Genomic DNA, 13,551 nt, shown 5'->3' on the forward strand with positions numbered 1-13,551 from the left:
CGCACATTTATGGGTAACGTATACCTATGTGCGTCCCTTGGAACGGTATGTCATTAAACTCATGTTCCGACCCCCTCATATTCGGTTATTTATATTTACGATTGACTGTGATAAAAATGAACGGGTTGAATTTTACATCTTTTCCATTCGTTTGTTCGTTTCTGGATTTTAGGTTGTTTTTTTTTTTTCTTTTTGGCGACGACACTGTACAAAAAAATTCTCGTCGAGAAACGGATGAAAGAGTATTGATTACCACTGCTGTGCATGCAACAACTTTCAAAATCATCGAGTCGAACCGAAGAATAAAAGAAGAAGAAAAAAAAAAGAAGAAAACCAAATAGATTGTACAAATAAAAAGTGAATAAATAACAAAGAAAAAAGGGAAGGAGTGGAGGAGTGGAGGAAGAAGAAGAAGAAGCGACGTTAGATTTGTCTTTTGGAGAACAGGTATAAAGGAGTTTCACGCCCGGATGTCGCTTGATATAATTCCCAAAACTTTACACGTATATCTTTTCTCTTTTCCAAAAACTTCATTCCACCATACAGCGTATAGGATGCTCGTCTCTCGCTACATATACATAAGTATATACACATATCTACCGAACTATGTAAGGTTCTTTTCGCCAGAGTTTTTTGAACGAACACCTTTGCTTTGCAATCGTGAAGTTTTCGGCGTTTTCTCTTGTTTCAAAGAATCTTTATTTGGCTAACTCGGTTTGATTTTTTTTTTTTTTTTTTTCAGAATCTATCGGTTAGCTCGTTTGCATCGAAGTAGAAAAAAAAAAGGAGAATCGAATCGAGAGAAATTGCGGTACGAATTCGATATCGATGTTCCGTATTCCTTTTGTTTTTTTTTCTTGTCGTGCGGTTCTCTGTTTTTTCAATTTACCTTTGGGAAGGTTAAACTCTGCGGAGGTTGCCCCGACTACATGCGATACAGAGTAACGGTTGATATGAACAGCTTGTTGCAAGGCAGGTGCGGCAATTCGGAGTGCACAATTTTCTACGAGTTTAGTGGCAATTTCTCCATTCCACGTACAATACAAATAACTTTACGATCCACCGGATTTTCTAACGGTTTAACGATTTTAATTCAAACTTTCAAAGTTTTTTTCTTCACCTTTCATTTCCTTTCTTTTTTTTTTTTTTTTTTTTTTCTACATCAGATAGGTGTGGATATTTTTTCTCGTTACGATTCACCTGTCATCTCACATCTGTTGTAGAACGAAGGAAAAAAAAACGATCAATTTCGAACCGGGGGAAAACGATAAAGTTTTTTTTTGGAATGAATTTATTTCCTCATCCCTCCAACTACCGGCTGACCCCATACGACCATTAACGGCCTTCGAGTATACTGCGGATGCGGTTTTTCTTGTTTTTTTTTTTTTGTTTTAGTTTTTCATCGGGTTCGAGCTATCAAAAATCTTCATCGATCAAACCAATTGGAATTCAACAGCGGATACTTCAGCTGGTAGTAGTTTATAGTTTATGGAAGTGTAGTACGGTATATCTATGGGTACACCGTGTGTACGTACGTACGTGAGCGGTAAGCCGATTCGGTCGAATTGGAGGCTGCAGGGAATACAGCTGAAGCCGATGAATTCATCTCCGATATTAAAGCGGTATTGTCTAGACACAACAGTAATATCAATAACTAATCAATTATACTGACAACCCCTAGATAGCAGTCAATATTTCAAGGGAGTTTTTCACTAGTTCCGATTACTCGCACTCCTCTAATCGTAAAACGAAACGATGAATACGAGAGTTTCGTGGAACTTCAACGCCGCTTACAAGCTGCTGCACACGGTGATTAAGCGAAAGTGTTTTCAGTTTTTTCCGTCCACTTCGAACGACGATTTATGACAAACTCTCGTTATTATTTAGTTTTTGAATTGGTCGAATTGATTGAAAAACGAGTTCTCATATTTTTCGATTCAGTTTCGATGATTTTTTTGAATAATCAAAAATCTTCTCCGTTTTTCAAACCGTTGCAGCGGAGTCCGCCTTTGTTTCGGGCAAATTCGTATGTAATTTTGAGAATTTGTGATCGCGCTGCAGTCTATTGAAATTTCAGGCGTTCGCCGCAAGCTCTAGATCCCGACTCTCTTTAAGTTTGGTGTGTAAGGTATGCGAAAAGTGCTTTTCAAAGATAAAGCTAACCTCTTGAATATTCAAAATTCTACTAGCAAGGCCCGTTGACCCTATACGGGCTCTCCACCCCGAGGCTTATCAGATATTCAAATTCTAAGCTAACAGCTTCCTAGATGACTGTATACACCTAGTCTATAGTAGCCGAAGCTTTTCCGAAAGCTGGCGAAAGAGTAAGAGAGAGAGAGAGAGAGAGAAAGTGGGACGGAGGAGGAGATTGTTGAGAAGTACCTTGAACGCAAAGCTCCCGAGGGATAGTCTCCAAATTGTAACTAACATCAACAGTGGTATAATTTGCTAATACAAATATTCTCAACAAACTTACTTGTACAACATTATTACATACGTGTACGTATCTACGGTAATGATACAAAACGATTAATTGACCCGTGGGGAATGAAAGAACTGGGAACTAGAAACTTTGATTGAGTGAGAAGTGTGCCGCACCTTCGTACGACTAAAATTGGAACGAGCTTTTTTAGCGTTTGAAAGCTCTCGAAAAAAACAAACAACTTTTTAGCAGGTCCCTCACAATCCCTTACGGAATGTGGTTTGTCCAGACTTTTTTGTTCTCTCCAAATATCGGTTGATCTTAAAATAAAATGAGGAGTGAGGGGGGTCGGCATGATCCTTGCGAGACTTGAAAGAGAGGGAAAAAAAAAAAAAAAGAGTCTTTCGATAAGATTTTCTCTTCACCCCAGCCACCTGAATTTCACGCAGTATTTTGATGAGGTGAGAATTTCGACTTTGGAAAAAAAGGGTCTTGCCAGATCTTTGTTAGGATCTCATTCAAGTCACACTTTTTTCCATCGGTAGAAAAAAAAAAAAAAAAGAAAGAAAAGGGAAAGAAGAAAAAGAAAAATCTCCCTCGGATGTGAATCGCGAGAAGTAAGGTGATAGGTGAATGAGGTAAAGCAAAAGTAAAAAAGATAAATGAATGAATGGAAAAAAAATAAGAAAAATAAACGAAGGTGGAGGAAACTTGGGCCGGCGAACGTGAAATTTTCGCACTGGCGTGAATAAAACGCGAAAGCTCGAGCGAAATGGAAAGAAAGGGAGGAAAAAAGGGGTTTTGTTGCGGGCGTTTCGCGCCTCGCGATTTCACGTTACACGTAACGAGTCTTTCGGTTGGTCGGGGTTAGGTTTGTAACGATATACTTTCAGATCGTACTCAACGCGACAAGACGGTAAAAGAGAGATTCGAGAGATGGGTCAGGTAATTGGACGCAGAACAGCTGCGAGGGATGATGGTAGTAGAAAAATTGAAGAAAGCTCGATACGCTTACGGCTCTAATCTTCTTCCACATATATTGATCATCGGCTTTTTTCTTCTCTTTGTGCCAATATACTCGAACGAAGCGAATCAACGACCGAAATTTTAGAAATTTCAATCGCTGACAACCGTACGGAGCTTTTTTACTTTTTCTGGTCCGTCGAATTAGTTGTATGGAAAAGCTTGGTTTTCACACATTCTAGTTGAAACTTTGTCGACTCAAATAAACGACGAGAGACAAAAAAATTCATTCATGGAATTGGTAAAGCGGATTAGTTATAGCATAAAAGCTCGTCGGTAACTACAGTGACCAAACCACCCTGCAACTCGGTACATTTTTTTTCCTTGCCTCGCAATCTTTTTTCAAAACTCTTCTCTCGAAAGCGAATTTTTATAATTCTGATTCATCTGTAATACATGGTAATACCGAACGGATTTGAGTAACGTTTTTTTTCCTTCTGTTTTTTCGATTCACCTGCGCGTCTGTGCCATTATTCAAAATGTCTTTCCCAACGAAAAAAAAAAGCAAAAAGCGAAACAAAAAAAAAAAAACAAAAATACCACCGAGTAAAAACGACTTTGACAAATGACGAGATGCATTACACACCGGTTATACGATTCCTACGGAATACAAGTTTTCAGTCAAATTATATACTCGGAGCTTTTATAACGCGATAAAAGTTTTATTTTGTACTCTTCTTTTTCAATCTGAAAATATTATACGAGGTTCTTGTTTTTTTTAACTGAATATTTTATGGTTCCGCGCTTTGGTAGAATTTGAAATATTTTTTTTTTTGCACTGATACCGGATCGCGAGATGCGGGTGACAGATTTTTCCGCGGAAAAGAAAACACGGTAGTGACGTGTACCGTGTAATTTTTGCAAAATACATTTTCATCTTCGAAAATCTGTTTTTTTTTTTCTATTCAGTCTTTCTTTCCCAACAGAGGGAACCTTTTGAATTCAGTCGGATGTGGGTTGGCATAGATGAATTAGATAGCTTTGAGCCTTCGGTCTATCCTGCAGTGCAGGTTGACTTCGTTAAGCTTTGGAGTTAATTAATGGGGAATTGATGGAGCGATGAGAAAATTTCTTACCTGTATAAATAGCGATAAGTCTTCCCCTAAAAGCATGTCTCTGCAAACGTCTTTGGCCGTTGTTTCCAAGGTCAAATAAACGAGACTACTCTCTATTCCGGTGTGAACTCTGACCCAGCCACTTCCTACTCCTCCGACATCCACCCCGACACCTGAATCCCACGAGGAATTGAAAGGTTCAAGTTGTAAGTTCGTTGTCGAGGAGTCATCGAAACTTTCACTTTTGTTACCGTTGTTGTTCTTCTTGTTGTTCGTTCGATTCAAGGACATACTTTTTATTGAATCCGAACTGAAACTTTCGCTGTTATCACCCGTTGATGATTCGTTATTGATTTCTCTGTCCACGTCGAATTTGCTTATCGTACGGTTGAGGTCCGCCAAGATCCTTTTTTCCAGTATCGTTTGACTGGGTTCTCGAATCGTTAAGAAATTCGACGACGATTCGAGCACCCTTTCGCCAGCTTTTTGGAAATGCTGATCACTTTTTTTTGCGGTTAATTCTTCCGTTTCCGTAACGTGGACGTCGACCACTTTTGAAAGGGGTTCGAAAATTCGATTTACTTTTTGAACTCCTCTAGAATTTTCTTCATCTTCCTTTTCTTTTTGTCCTTCTTCTTCTTCGTGTACTTTTTGTTCATCGTTTTCTAGGTAAAACTTCGAACCTTTTTCTTTCTTCTTGACGGTATCGCTCCTCTTTTTTTCTACCTTTAAAAAGCTCGCCTCGCTACAACTATCTCGTAGGTTACCACCCTGGTAGAAATTTACTCTTGGTGCCATGGTGAAGTTCTCGTTAACGTCCCTCCACTCTTTAGAAACCGAGGACGCCGCGGGTTTGCTCGAAGTTTTCACCTTTTTTCGCACGGATCTCGGCTTATCCTCGTTATTCGAAATTAATTTCGATTGCTTTTGAATTAGTCTCTCGCAGTAATCACGAGAGAATGTGAACTTACTGTTGTCGGATTTGACGTTCCTCGATTCTTCGGTGAATTCGTGTTTTATAATGTTTTGCGAAGTTTTTTTTCTCTGTAATTTTGACACCTGGGAATAACCAGAGACTGTCCCACCAGAATTTTCGCTCTCGGAAAGTTTAGTCGAAAACTTTTCAAAAGGCTTTCGCTCCGACCCAACGTATTCCAGATCCTTCTCGTCCCCCTTCTCCTCCTTCTTTTCATCCTGCTCGTCCTTCTTCTTATTTTTTTTCCTATCCTCGTACCCTTCCCTCTGCTGTTTTAAGTTCCTCGAGAAATCCTTCGACTCTTTAGATCCTTTCGAATGCGATCTTTTAGACCTTTGCTGAAACTTTTCGTAATTCGCCAGGATCCTCTGATTCAACTCGTGTATCAACTCCAGCCTCTTAGATATCGAATCGTTAGTTTTATCTACTTTTTCCTTAAACGTTTTAGGACGAGACGATATTTTCTCTCCCTTATTACTTCTGGACGCCAACAGTAATCTCTGATATTGAGAAAACGACGACCTCCCCGACGCGCTACCTTCTACATCCTTCTCCCGAATTTTTTCCTTATTTTTACAATCATCCCGATTTCTCGGCTTATTCGGTACGCCGATCTCGTACTTCGAGTCGCTTTTTATGACATTTTCATCTTCCTCCAAATTTCTATCCTTAACATTTCTACCGACGTACCAGCTCGACGATCTTTTATCCGAGTTACCTCGCCGACAATTCGAGCCCCCTTCTTTCGCCAGTTCAAAACCAGCCCTGAGATCGATCCTCGGACTCGATCCGCTGCTCAAACTTATTTTTTCATTCGTATCCCAGTCTTCCGAATTGAAGTGTCTGGATCGCTCCAATCGATCCCCTTCGCATTTCTCTTCGACATTTTTCAAACTCACTATCGGACACAAACCCAATTTTTGATTAAGGTCACGTATCTCGACACCCCTGATCGGCGATTCGTGGATCGGAACATTATCCTTAGGGCGTAGACCACGAGTCGACGAAAGTCTTCTGGATCTCCTCAATTTCGAAGATTGATGAACGGACTGTTGAGAAGTCAAATTTGAATTGTCCGTTGCGTTGAAGACGACCATGTTGCGCCGATCTTGGAATCTAAAATCAAGAAGAAAATTTTTCGTATACCCTCAGTTGTATCTCGGTTCGGGAAAAACAAATAAATCGTCAGTCACATTTCACCGGGACTCATGGATATTCTTTTTCGAGCTACGGGGTCTAAAATATATTTCACGGTGTGCGAGGAATCGTCGCCACCACGGACGGCAACCATCGGGCATAATACAACGTTGTACGGGAACCTCCGGATTTATGGCGATCAAGATAACCGATTGCCGATTGATATTCCGCTCGTGTATGAGTGAAGCTATAGGTAAAACTGTGACGAATCACCGTTGCCCAGCCTCCTGCGCGAAAGTTTTTTCGTCTCCGGCTAAAATCGGAGCGATTTCCCCCCCCTCCCCCCCCCCCCCCCCGTCACTTCTCTCAGCCCTCATTACTTCGAGATTACTTGGGTGTTTCAAATTGATTGAAAAATCTTTTTGAATCCTTTCACGAGTCGTCGAACGTTCTTCCGAACCGCCGAACCATATTTCCAGAGCGTAAAATATATAGTCGGGAATATTGTCGAGCAACTTTTTGCGCTGGTAATTTTTTCATCCCGGAATACAAAGTACGTACGTTCGATGTGCGTTTGCTCTGCATTTTTTTGTCGCACGTGTAATACCTACGGTACGTTTATATTACAGGTGTACATGTATATTCGTTACACGAGATGGGCGTAAATACGACGTATGTGTGCGAGTTCCGGCCTGACATCCGGAAAGACGAGAGTAGCCAGAAACAGCGTATGTACATTTATTGCGCAAATGGAAAGAGGAAGAGGGTTCCCTATATATTACGTATACCTATGTATGTACATATGTATGTGTATACAGATCGCTACGTATGCGCAGTATAGTGTCGCCTAAGGGCATAAATTCTGCAAATATGGCGATAAATTCATACCTTTGCAGCAGAAAATGATAAATAAACGGCACGCGTTTTATATATGTGTATATATATATGTATATATATATATATATATATCTCTTTTTTTTTTCTTCCACCTACTCACACTAGGTATATACGTTCCGATGAATCGGTCCGCGAGGATGAGGGCGGAATTTTTTTCCCCATCCAACTGCAGGACTTTTGCGTCGAGCGAAAAAAAAATTATTTTTTTTCTTCGTCCATCTCAAAATCACAAGTTTTTTTGTTCCTTACTTTTCTCGTTTACCGATCGGGTTTGAAAAGATAATTTTTTCACTCTATGCATACCTCAATCTATACATACGTGCGTACCTACGTGATTGATCGGGGTAATTATTTCGAGTGTTTCAAAGAATTTCCTTTTACACACAATTTAACCTGTCCAAAGCTCATACATTCTACGCATAGATACACCTACTGGAATGTAGTAAATCTACCAACGTACGCGTGCATTTACAAAATACACTAGTGGCTTTTGACATCGAAGGTTCTACGGTGCGTGACCAAATTCCCCGTCACGTATCCTGTCCGTCAGGTTTACAAGTTATACACGCACTTGAACACGTTTCGTAGAACGAAACTGAACGAGGAATTTTTTGTATTCAATTTTTTTTTTTCTCAAAATCTCGTCGCACGGTAGCCCTCGAAATATTATAACAGCAATTCCAAAAAAAAAAAAAGAAGAATAAATCAATGAAAAGTAAAAGTCAGATAATATTAGTTGATCGATGCGTGCATACTTCCAGAAATATTTTTACTCTCATAGTATTTTTTCTCTATATGCCACATAGGTATGTATACATCTGTTATATAATTTTCATATAAATATGATAAAATGGCACATACGACTTATTGTGCGCTCACGAGCGGAAAAATAATTGCTTATACACACAAGAGTACCGCGTATCTATTCACACCTGTATATGAATATTATGTAGTACATAGGTACGAACGAAAAAAATGAAAAGGACGAGCAAGAAATATGATACAAAAAAGAAAAAAAAAAGAAGCGTAGAGGGATCGCGTATACTCGGTAGCTGATAATTTACGTCGGAGATAGATCTGCGTGGTAAACAGGTAACATACACGAGGTGAGAGTGGAAATTTCTTTTTTTTTTTTTTTTCATTTCATACAGACACTGCGTCAAAAAACTTTTTCGTTTCTCGTTTCCACACTCGCGACACTTTTGAACAGGCAATGCGTGGGATGTGTGCACCTCATGAATGACTAAAAACGGACGAAGAGAAGAGAAAAAAATTTTTCAAATTTGAAATTCGCCCTTCGTCTTGTTTCAATTACCCGGTGAAGGTATAGCGACAGTATTATTTTATGCAGTTTTCATAGAAGTGGAGAAAAACTGGGAGAGAGGAAAAAAAAAAGAATGGAGAAAGCTTTTCCGCTGTATTTTATTTCTAACGAATGTTTTTGAAGGTAGGTATGAATAAATAATTTGAATTCGCATAATTGCATTGCAAGCAACTTCAGCTAGCGACCTACCCACACGTAAATATACAATAGGTACGTACATAGGTACTGGCTTCTGCGAACTTTTCAACCTTTGTATGCACCTGCAAGCTACACGGAGGCGGGATAATGTCGTGGAAAGAGGATAAGAAAAATCCGGAAGTAGAGAAACATAATGGAACCATATCGTTACGATAATGATGGCCCTAATAATAACAACAACAAAAACAACGATCATAATAACAATAATAATAACGAGAAGAAGAAGAAGAAGAAGAATATATCGAGGTAAGGGAAACCGAAGCTTTCTCAAATCGTGGTGAAATAAAAGAGTAAATAAAATCGCCAGGTGTATAACGAAAAAAAAAAGAAGAAGAAGAAATTTCTTCTATCCCTCGTTTTGACATAATTTATTTGTGACTGTATAAGTGGAACAAAAATTTTCTGTGCCGTATAAAACGAAATTTCTGCTTTTCCGGACTCAAGTTATGGATCGGAAAATACGTCGTTATCTCGAGAACTGATAGATTATTCCATCGGCATACATGCGCGTATTCTACTCCGATCTAATTTTCGATACAAGATGGCCGTTCTCAATATTTTATGGCTTTACCAGATATACCTGTACGAGTAGTATTATACATGTACTTCCCATGTATGCGAAAGGTTTACATAGATTATTAAGTACGATAATTTTATTTTATGTACAGGATATATATATGTACATACGTGGTTTCGGCTACAGACAAGGTATACAATTATTGCTTGGAAGCTCGTTACTTTTTCTACTAGAATATATAACGTATACGTACATTTATAATGGGGAGTTCTCTGTTCTTTGAGGATATCTCAATGGGGATTACAATAATTGGACACGGTGTAGCGAGTAAATTTACAGATATAAAACTTGCATTGCGAAATTCATTATCATTTTATAACTGCAGATTGAAAATAACAAGGAGAGAAACACATCGCAGTTTACACGTATACCTCGAGGTACTTCTCGATAATTATTATTATTTCATCGCTCGAACAAAATTGTGAAAAGGATTGATTTCTAAGCGTCAGAAATTTGTTGCGATAATAATCGATCTCTCAATGATCTTCGCCGATTTTCGGGCGCGGCGCATATCGAAGACCGAAGATCCTATCTAATTTTCGAATATATCTCCGACGAGTATAATTGGTGTTTAATTACGCTCGGAGACCGCAGCGAATCGATCGTCCCGATGAAAATAGACGAGAAAAAAAAAAAAAAAAGAAGAAACAAAACTCAACACGGATTCGCAATCGGCGATATACGAAGAGACAGCGAAATGTCACAAGAACGAGAAGTTCTGCGCTGCATCAAACTGTCGAAATAAAATCTCATTGTTATACGTACACGTACGTGATTCGCTTGTCTCTCTCTGCGTAAATTACACATACGCAGAGAGACTCGCGCGCGTCCGTCTACGAGAGTAGAATATAATAGTAATTACGTCACAGATCCCAGGACCCGCAATAAAAACCTATACGGCCGGGGTTTTTACAATAAATTTGAACCTTTCACGCTCATATGCACAACCGCCAACGGAAACGGCCGACTTTTACTCATATTTAATTCTTACGCAAACGTACAGACATTTTGCCATCCAACTATTTCGGGGTTGATTCGATTGTGATTTTCTTAATTTTCCAACGACCGAACAGCTCGTCTCCGCTCCCTTTCCGATCCGACGAATCGGTGTCCGTTCGTTCGTTTTTCTTGTATCACGAAACAGAAAAAAAAAATCGAGAAAATATCTGTCGCTCACCTCTTCCGATCGGTGGTGTATTCGTATCCTATCCGACGATATCGATTCCAAGGTAAAAATTGATACGAACAAACAAACAAAAAAAACAATCTTCACCACACCACAACTGTATATCTCCAAACGTTAATGCACTTCAGCGTACGAGTTATTTCGGTTTATATTCAATCGTAACGCGTCAATCGGTCGGTCGTCCGAAAAATGGAACGCCGAAGAATTGAGAGGAAAAAAAAAAAAATAAAACTTATCAACCACGAATGGTAAAAATATCGATAAGCCGGGAGAAATGAATTTCACTCACTCACGCACGCACGCGGGTTATTACCTCGCGGTACGCACGGCAATCAACGACTGACATCGGACAGACAACAGCCGACAGTAACAGAGCTCACGATAATGTTATTCGGTCTTTCGTGGATCGGATCGCGTCCTCTATTCGCTCTTCACCTGTTGTGCGTTGTCGGTGTTGTTAGCCCCGGCACAAGGGTCAGGTTGTAACGTCGTACAGCGCGGTAAGCGAGACGGACCGACGAACGACCGACCGGCCAGTCTCTGTAGGGATTCTCACGTGTTCGACTTCTCAGGTGCGTTCAGGTGCATCGCCAGGTGGTTTCGACTGCCGTTGGCTGCTGCTGCTGCGTAAAAAAAAAAAAAAAGACGGAAGGAGACTCTCCCCAATAAGCTTGGCTACAGGTACACATATTTCTTTTTCCTACGAGCCACGCTTTTCTTCTTCTCATTTTACCAAATTTGCGAAATTATACGTTTTTATTTTTTTTCGATTCTTTGATGAAAATTCAAAGTTTTCTTCCATCCACTTTCCCCGTCACTTTCGACGGATAGAAAAGGTTCGTCGTTGGGAACAATACGACGAGATGGAAAAATTCCATAGCGGTTATCAAAATTGAAACCCGTAAGATTTCTATTAGTTTATGCGTCGTGGAACGTTCTTCGCGGTTATCCGTGGACGGATACCCTTACTTCGTGTGTACAGTGCGCGCGGCCGTTGGCCCTTGTTTACGAGTAATAAAGCCGAGCCAACTAGGGTGTATTACACGTGCATTTGTCGCCGTTCCGTCGTATAAACGAGGGTAGTTTCACCTCGTAAAATGAGTAACAAAATTCTAATTCACCCGGACCGGAGATATTCAAGCGCGAACGTGGCCACAGCTCCCCTATAAACGGAGGGCAGAATCACGCCGACAAAATTTTAGAACAAAGGTACCCCCCCAAAAAACTTTTCAAATTCTCCTGCATTCGATAAACTTCAGCTTTCGCGTTGATTTCACGAAGATTTGCGATTCGAAAAATGAAGAAGAAAAAATGACAACGACGGAGATTGCAGATATTTCTCTATAATTCTGGATGACTACGGAGCGTAATGTACAATACGGAATACGTAATGACGACGACGGGACGGTTATAACGTTTACAGCTTGTATCGCGCGCACGCTTTAAGTTTCCCACGTTTATACCGAAGAAGATATACGCGCCGGAAATGCGTACGCGCGCATGTGTTACGTACGTGTGATATCTATACACACGTTTTGTACGTACGTACGTACCTGCCTACCCCACATGCGAGCCGACCAGCCACCGATTTACTTTCACGTTTTCAGCGTCACACGTTATAATCACGATACAGTGTCGTCGTCGTGTGATCGCACACAAAAATTCAGACGCGCCCGAGACCTTTGTAGCCTTTGTGCAGACGTGTACAGGTATAACGTACGTACCTCAGGAATGAGAGGCCGCGTTTTTGTATCTCCTGTGTCTTTTTTCTTGTTTTTTTTTTTCTTTTCTTCCCTACACTCCTTTTTTCCTCATCTACTCACGCCTACCGATGTGAAATTCATTCAATGTCCACCAGACCGATTCACCCTATGCCTCTTCATATGCAGATAAACGGTTTGAAATTATAACACGGTTCTTCCTGTGCATAGCTGCGGGGCGTGGCGGAAATCGGATACGATGTATATTTCCCTTTTGCGGGTATTATAGCGCGATGGATTTTCGTTCCGTTCGCAGAATTGTCGCTGCCGACGTTATTATCGTATCACGCGTTAATTTATTCGATCGGTCTGTCGTTTTTCGATATCAATCGACGATCGTTTGGCGTTATTAGATTTGGTTCGGGGACCGAAATCGGAATTATCTAAACCCCGCTGATGAATCCTCACCGTGCGCAGGTTGCGAAATAACCCGACTCATAATTGGGAAACGGCGAGGTCCCCGGAGAGCTAATTAATCCGGATCAACCGAAATGTTTGCCTAGAAACTAACGGTAGCTGCTGAATACCTCGTCAAGTTCGCTTCGACCGTCTTCGATTGGTATAATCACGAACGTCATAGAATTAATAACGTTGCATATATAGTACGTTTAATTATGCAAGACCCCGTAGATCGCGTATACATAGGACATAATGAGAATTCGCGTAACTCTCTGTGTACGAGAAACCTGCGAATTCCAATTTCTCTCTATACTTTTTCGTTATGATTAGTTTTGGAGTTTCGAGTGTTGGAAAATTCTTTTTTTTTTGTCACAAAACGCGACCAGAGTAATCCGTTCTTTCGAATCTGGTATTTTTGAGTTCTCGTTATCGACTTCGTGTAACTAGGATTTTCAAAATTTAAAAAGCGAAAGATTCCGCTCCCATGCGTCATCGATGCCCCTCTAGCACGTCGGCCGCCATTATATTCCCATGGGTTCAAGAAGAGTAAAGTTTTTGATCGAGTTCGAATTTCCTCGACCCTCTTGGCGGCTCCGG

The 13,551-nt window shown here is 40.4% G+C and overlaps 1 protein-coding gene across 2 annotated transcripts in view; it reads right to left on the reverse strand.

Moving 5' to 3' along the window:
• LOC105689606 overlaps positions 1–11,403 on the reverse strand; it is a 47,389-nt gene extending 35,986 nt beyond the window's left edge. Inside the window, exons 1-2 of one of the 2 annotated variants that reach the window (XM_048658882.1) lie at positions 10,787–11,403; positions 4,522–6,592 (exon numbers count right to left, since the gene is read on the reverse strand). In XM_048658882.1, the coding sequence (XP_048514839.1) occupies positions 4,522–6,573 (2,052 nt within the window). In that variant the 5' untranslated portion in view covers positions 6,574–6,592; positions 10,787–11,403. The remainder of the gene's footprint in view (positions 1–4,521; positions 6,593–10,786) is intronic. The other variant, XM_048658881.1, reaches the window with a different exon arrangement.
• Between the last annotated feature and the right edge of the window lie 2,148 nt (positions 11,404–13,551).

This window comes from Athalia rosae, chromosome 7 (genome assembly GCF_917208135.1).
Source record: "Athalia rosae chromosome 7, iyAthRosa1.1, whole genome shotgun sequence".
In the NCBI taxonomy this organism is placed as follows: domain Eukaryota; kingdom Metazoa; phylum Arthropoda; class Insecta; order Hymenoptera; family Athaliidae; genus Athalia; species Athalia rosae.